Raw genomic sequence first — 6,537 nt, 5'->3', positions numbered from 1 at the left:
GTCAGGAAAATGATATTATCTACTTGATTTAAGCGCATTGCCTGCTGAAATGCTGTCCTGCTCTGCAAAGGTCCCATTTTTCTCATTGGTGCACTCTGGTTTGAGAGTTGTATCACCTTGGTCTCTGACTGTTTTCAAGCTCCAGCATGCTTCAATGGCATTTGACCATGAGCTGTGAGAGAAGACATTTCTCGATAGCATAAATGCAGTGATGTATGTGTGCTGTTTGGGAGTCTAGTTCACTGTCTTCTAAATGTGGTCCTGGTGGCCTTGAACACCCCTCACTTTCTACTGGATGCATGGTCTTGCTTGTATGTGCTGCTGGTGCACGGACTTGAGGCCAGAAAGATGGAAGAGAAGAAATGGAAGAGGGGCAAGAGGCAGGAAATAGTAGCCTTCTGAGGAGTCGTAGCACCTTAGCTTAAAGTGCCCAAGAATCGCCTACCCATGCACACTGGTTTATGTAAACTTAATGAAAACACATATGTGGCTTTCCAAATTACGGACTAAATCTTGTTCTATTAAATATAACTGTAACAGAAGTCTCTAGGTGATAGCAAAGTGATTTCTAGGCCTAAGCTGAATGGAATAGCCTGTTTATTACAAACAGTTTTCAATATTACTTTAAATTTCCAGATAATATAAAATAGCTTAGATGATCCTCTCTTTGTTTTTAATCAAGGTTTAACATATATTTCTTAAACAAAAGCATGTAATCTTTCCCTCAAAATATAATGCTAATGGGGATAATTAATGCAATATTGTTTTGGAGACACTTTAAGTTTTTGGTTTTTTTTTTAATTAAAGGAAAAACAGCTTATATTTCTAATATTTCTAAAAGCTGTATCAGAGGAGTGATTATCAAGCAAAGAGTTTGGTTAGTGCATTCTCCAAATTCTTCTTAATATCTTTCCAACAGGCTTTCTTAATTTATTCTTAAATTTAAGTGTTTTATAGGAACTTTGACCTTTCATATGTAGACCACCGCTCACCTTGAGCCATATACACTTTGTCGTTTCTGTGCTTAGATACCCAGTACCTCCAAGATACCATGAACCATGTCCTAAGCTGTGTCAAGAAGGAGAAGGAACGGACAGCAGCCTTCCAAGCCTTGGGGCTGCTCTCTGTGGCTGTGAGGTCTGAGTTTAAGGTCTATTTACCTCGTGTGCTGGACATTATCCGAGCAGCCCTGCCTCCTAAGGACTTTGCCCATAAGTAAGCATCTCTATTATGATTTCACCTTCCACCCCATTTGCTTGGAGAGGGAGGATGCTGCATCCCAATTTCCGTGGAGCTGAAGCCTGTTCTCTGCGTCATTAACCAGCAAATCATATAATGAATAGCCCTTCTTCAGTTGAGTTCCAGCCTTTCCCAAATGAAGTGACATGGATGTAAATATTTGGGGAGGTTGAATACCTGTTCTTACCAATACATGTTAGATACCAGTGCTGTTCTCAATATTATTCACTGGGAATCTCCTAGTTTTGTTCTTTTCTCTGGCTTTCAAAAGTCTGATTTTGATAACAACTAAAGTGAGGGTTCCTAGACTGGAACTGAGGGGACCTAACGGTCACCTTTTTCTTTATCATTGAAGTTGGATACATTATCCTACCTCTTGAAACGTCCCAGTGAATAAAATATGAGAAAGACCTTCAGCACCCTGCAAGGTGGCGAGGCTAGGGTATCTTCTCTAAGTCTTAGGGGGTCAGTGTTAATTAGAATTGTGTCTTCATAGTTCCCTGTGTTAGTAGCGAGGATTGTGCTGGTGAATTAATAAGCCTCGCCCGTTTCAAGCCCAGCATTCTCCTCATAGGGAGAATTTCTTCTCATATGATGGCTGTGCCCTGCACTCGTGGTCCCTGATGTGCACGTTGTTCAGTTTGCTTCCTAAATAGGGACCTTGGCCAGCACCACACTAACCCACATGGTGCCTTTTGTGTGAATTCTGAAGTGGGGCCCCTTCCTCAAGAGACTTTACTGCCATCTGCTGGTCATCTGTTTTAAATATACAAGTCTGCAGTGACTACAGAGTGATGGGCCCCTAGACTGTGCAGTAGGTAACCTGCACACCCACATGGGATGGCCCTGCCTGGGTAACCTGCCCTCCTTGCCCCAAGGTAATTTTGAGGTAGGGTATCACAAAATGCCGTTATGTCTAAACTAGCCACTCTTCGGTTCTCTGCAGGAGACAGAAGGCAATGCAGGTGGATGCCACAGTGTTCACCTGCATCAGCATGCTGGCCCGAGCGATGGGGCCGGGCATCCAGCAGGACATCAAGGAGCTGCTGGAGCCCATGCTGGCGGTGGGACTGAGGTGGGTGTCGGGAACCTGAGCTGTCCCCGGCTCGGGTAGTATGAGGCTTGAGCCTGGGTCTGTGTTGAAAGAGCGAGGCATGGCTATTTACACGTTAAATTGGATAGGTAGGATAGCTCACACTAAACTCATAGGCTAGTTTCAAATCCAGGTTTCATTACTGTCTAGCTGGGTGATGGTAAATAAATTATTTAACTTCTCTGAGCCTCAGCTTTCTAGTATGAAAAGTGGGTACAGTAGCAATTCCTATGGTCTAGGTTTGTCGTGGGGATTAAGTGAAAGAGTTCACGAAATAGCCACTCTTATACAGTGCAGTGTGTATAAGAAATGCACCACTGGGAATTTCTTGGCGGTCCGGTAGTTAGGACTCAGCGCTCTCACTGCCCGGACCCGGGTTTGATTCAATCCCTGGTTGGCGAACTAAGATCCCACAAGCCATGTGGCGTGGCCAAAAATAAAAAAAGGGTTCCGTTAATGTTTGCAGCTATCATTTATATTATGATGGGTAAATTGCTTAAGCTCCCTCCCTACACTTTTGTTCTCTTCATCTATAAAATAAGGATGATGCTCTCAACCTGCTTCCCAGATTATTTATTGAGACTTGGTTTTCCATAGTGACTGAATCTCAGTAAACAAGTTCTCTCAAGGCAAAACCCAGAAAATCATAGATTGTTTTGAAATATGGGATCAGGCCAAGAGAGTTTAAGATATATATTCTATTTCATTGTATCCTTTCTGCTTTAAAGACTAAGCAGGGATGGGGCCCAATCCCCTTGCTGGACAAGAAGGGCTGTTTCTTCCCAAGACCAGACCAAATGTCATATATCCAGCCCCTTACGTGACTGGTTTCCTTTCCCTCAGCCCTGCCCTCACAGCTGTGCTCTACGACCTGAGCCGTCAGATTCCACAGCTGAAAAAGGACATCCAAGATGGACTCCTGAAGATGCTGTCCCTGGTCCTTATGCACAAACCCCTCCGGCACCCAGGCATGCCCAAGGGCCTGGCCCATCAGCTGGCTTCCCCTGGCCTCACGACCCTCCCTGAGGCCAGCGATGTGGGCAGCATTACCCTTGCCCTCCGAACTCTTGGCAGTTTTGAATTTGAAGGTAAGAAATTGCGATGGTACAGATGAACCAGTTTGCAGGGCAGAAATAGAGACACAGATGTAGAGAACAAACGTATGGACACCAAGCAGGGAAAGTGGCGGTTGTGGTGGGGGGGGGGGCGTGGGATGGACTGGGAGATTAGGATTGACATGTACACACTGATGTGTATAAAATAGATGACTAATAAGAACCTGCTGTATAAAAAAATAAGTAAAATTAAATAAAAAAATTTTTTTTGAAAAAACCAAGAAATTGTGGTGGCTCTTGCCAAGATAGTCAGGGATACTGGGAACCTCGAGAAAAGAATGAGGGTGCCCGGAGTTCCTGGGTCTTTGCTAGGCGTCCTGGAGCCAGGGCAGCTGATTCCACAGCAGCTCGTCCTTCTGTAGTCTTTCCATACACGGTTAATTCCTACCGTTGGTTTCTTTGTCCCAATACAAAGACAAAGGAAAAGGGCGTGGGGGCTGATGGTGTTGAGGAAAAGTATGCATTGATCCAAGGAACTAATACTGCAGAGATGGATCCCCCTCACCTTGTCACCTCCCTTTGGCTGAGATGGTATTGAATTCTTTAAAATGTATAAGCAGGGCTTGGGGGTATTTTCATTCCAATGGCGGTGTGATTTCCAAGACTGCTGTACTGTGTAGTTCAGTTTGGAATTCTAGGCTACAGATAAATCCACATTAATGCCTTAGGGAGATACGTTTCAGGAGAGAAAAATGGATACTTTTGAAATTTAAGATTGTGTAGGTGGTATTGGTTAAGGCTACAGGGAAACAAGTACAAAAAGCGTAGACATGCTGTCTGAATACTTATACAGCATCGCTAGTTTCCCTGTTGCAGTTCCTCCATTTACACTGATTAACACCCAGGATAATCTGTTTCTTTTCTTTTCTTTTAACATCTTTATTGGAGTATAATTGCTTTACAATGGTGTGTTAGTTTCTGCTGTATAACAAAGTGAATCAGCTATGCATACACATATATCCCCATATCTTCTCCCAGTCTATTTCTAAGGAATGGAAAGTAGCTATATTTAAACCCAGCCTATATCAAACTCTCTTTTTGGTATTTAAATCTGGGAACTAAAATAGATGAGGTAAATTTGATCAAAAATTGTTTTACTCTCAGAGAATATAAAGGGCTGGGTCCGAATAAAACAAAATAATTCACTTTTTGAAGGAAATAAAGGATTGGGATGGAGGCAGGGAGGAAATGCCTTTTTTATGTCTCTCAGCTCCTTTTCCACCCCCCTTCTGCCTTTCTGCTCATTGGAAGATCATTTGTTACTTTTTTAAGAGAAGAGCTGGGGGTCAATATCTTGCTGGTCAGTATCTTGCTGAAAATCAAATTAGTAGCCATGGAATGGAAAATGCAGCTAGCGAGTTGCAGACCTACTGTCCAAAGCAGCAGTGTTTATTCTGTCTTCTCTCTGCCTTTGTATCCAGGCCACTCTCTGACCCAGTTTGTCCGCCACTGTGCGGATCACTTCCTGAACAGCGAGCACAAGGAGATCCGCATGGAAGCTGCCCGCACCTGCTCCCGCCTGCTCACGCCCTCTGTCCACCTCATCAGTGGCCATGCTCATGTGGTTAGCCAGACCGCAGTGCAAGTGGTGGCAGATGTGCTCAGCAAACTGCTTGTGGTTGGGATAACAGATCCTGGTAAAGTTTGAGATGGAGGCAGTCTAGGGAAGTGTAGGTGCCTGGGGCAGTTGGACGTAGCCAGTTTCCTTTTATGGCCTCAACAAGCTGATGCCCAGCATTTTCTCTGGCAAAGCCTTAGGCTTGGCTACACCAGCCTATTGCTGTAAGATAATCGCCCTTAAATTCTATTATCTTGGACTTCCCCGGTGGCGTGGGGTTAAGAATCCACCTGCCAATACAGGGGACATGGGTTCGATCTCTGGTCTGGGAGGATCCCACATGCCGTGGAGCAGCTGGGCCCATGTGCCATAGCTGCTGAGCCTGCGCTCTAGAGCCCACGAGCCACAGCTGCAGAGCCCGTGTGCCACAACTACTGAGGCCCACGAGCCTAGGGCCCATGCTTTGCAACAAGAGAAGCCACCGCAGTGAGAAGCCCACGCACTGCAACGAAGAGTAGTCCCCGCTCACCAAAACTGGAGAAAGCCTGCACGCAGCAACGAAGACCCAACGCAGCCAAAAATAAATTAATTAATAATTTTTTTAAAAAATTCTGTTATCTTTGCTCCTGTGAGTAGAGGGAAAAATGACAGGTTTGGTGAGAGAAGGGTATCTGGAATCCTCTCCCTAGGCTGATGGCAGTGGAAGCAGAAACTGGGAAAGGAGTGGAGGGAGGAGAGGAGTGAAGAGGCGCTGAAAGGCTCAATTGCTCTTGCAGACCCCGACATCCGCTACTGTGTCTTGGCATCCCTGGATGAGCGCTTTGACGCACACCTGGCCCAGGCAGAGAATCTGCAGGCACTGTTTGTGGCCCTGAATGACCAGGTGTTTGAGATCCGGGAGCTGGCCATCTGCACTGTGGGCCGGCTCAGCAGCATGAACCCAGCCTTCGTCATGCCCTTCCTGCGCAAGATGCTCATTCAGGTAAGGATGTGACGGTCACACCTCGCGGTAGTGGGGAATGCACGTTCATCGTGAGTGCTCTTTGGGGAACGAGAGTTGAGGAGGAGGAAGGGAGAGAAAAGAGTGAGATGCCTGGTAGAAGCCACATTTGGCTCCAAGAGCCCACGTGTTTTCCTGGCTTGGTAATTGCGATTCTAGTGCTTATTGCCTCATAAGCCTCTTGTCAGCGTGACTCGCAAGCTGACCTCTCACATGGCTCTTCCTTTTTCCTGGGAAGTCACCAGTGAGTCCGTTCCTTGCCCCTCTTCACTGCCTCTGCTGCAGATGGTGTCAGTCTGCCCAGCACCTCGCAATCCTTCCGCTCCTGCTTCTGCTGATGCGAGGCCAGGCACAGGGGCCGAATACGGGAATGGCTCCAGCACTGTTTCTCGTCATCCTTGCCCCTGGTCTGTGGTCCCTGGCTGTCGTTCCTAAATAATGTGAGATGCCAAGCTAAGCTGCTTGGACTAGAGCCTCGGGTAGATGCGGGTTGGCATTGCTGCTAGAGCTGGTAGGATTTCCATTTCCTGCT

At 46.2% G+C, this 6,537-nt stretch overlaps 1 protein-coding gene across 1 annotated transcript in view; it reads left to right on the top strand.

Annotated features, from left to right (window-relative positions):
* Nucleotides 1-6,537, top strand: part of MTOR (mechanistic target of rapamycin kinase) — a 118,092-nt gene that overhangs the window by 12,143 nt on the left and 99,412 nt on the right. Inside the window, exons 9-13 of the mRNA XM_007463185.1 lie at nucleotides 1,029-1,215; nucleotides 2,186-2,314; nucleotides 3,176-3,420; nucleotides 4,869-5,084; nucleotides 5,782-5,987. Of these exons, the coding sequence (XP_007463247.1) occupies nucleotides 1,029-1,215; nucleotides 2,186-2,314; nucleotides 3,176-3,420; nucleotides 4,869-5,084; nucleotides 5,782-5,987 (983 nt within the window). The remainder of the gene's footprint in view (nucleotides 1-1,028; nucleotides 1,216-2,185; nucleotides 2,315-3,175; nucleotides 3,421-4,868; nucleotides 5,085-5,781; nucleotides 5,988-6,537) is intronic.

The sequence above is a fragment of the Lipotes vexillifer genome, unplaced genomic scaffold, assembly GCF_000442215.2.
Source record: "Lipotes vexillifer unplaced genomic scaffold, Lipotes_vexillifer_v1.1 scaffold109, whole genome shotgun sequence".
In the NCBI taxonomy this organism is placed as follows: Eukaryota; Metazoa; Chordata; class Mammalia; order Artiodactyla; family Lipotidae; genus Lipotes; species Lipotes vexillifer.
The sequence above is the reverse complement of the archived record's forward strand: the minus strand, read 5'-3'. Positions and strand labels throughout refer to the sequence as shown.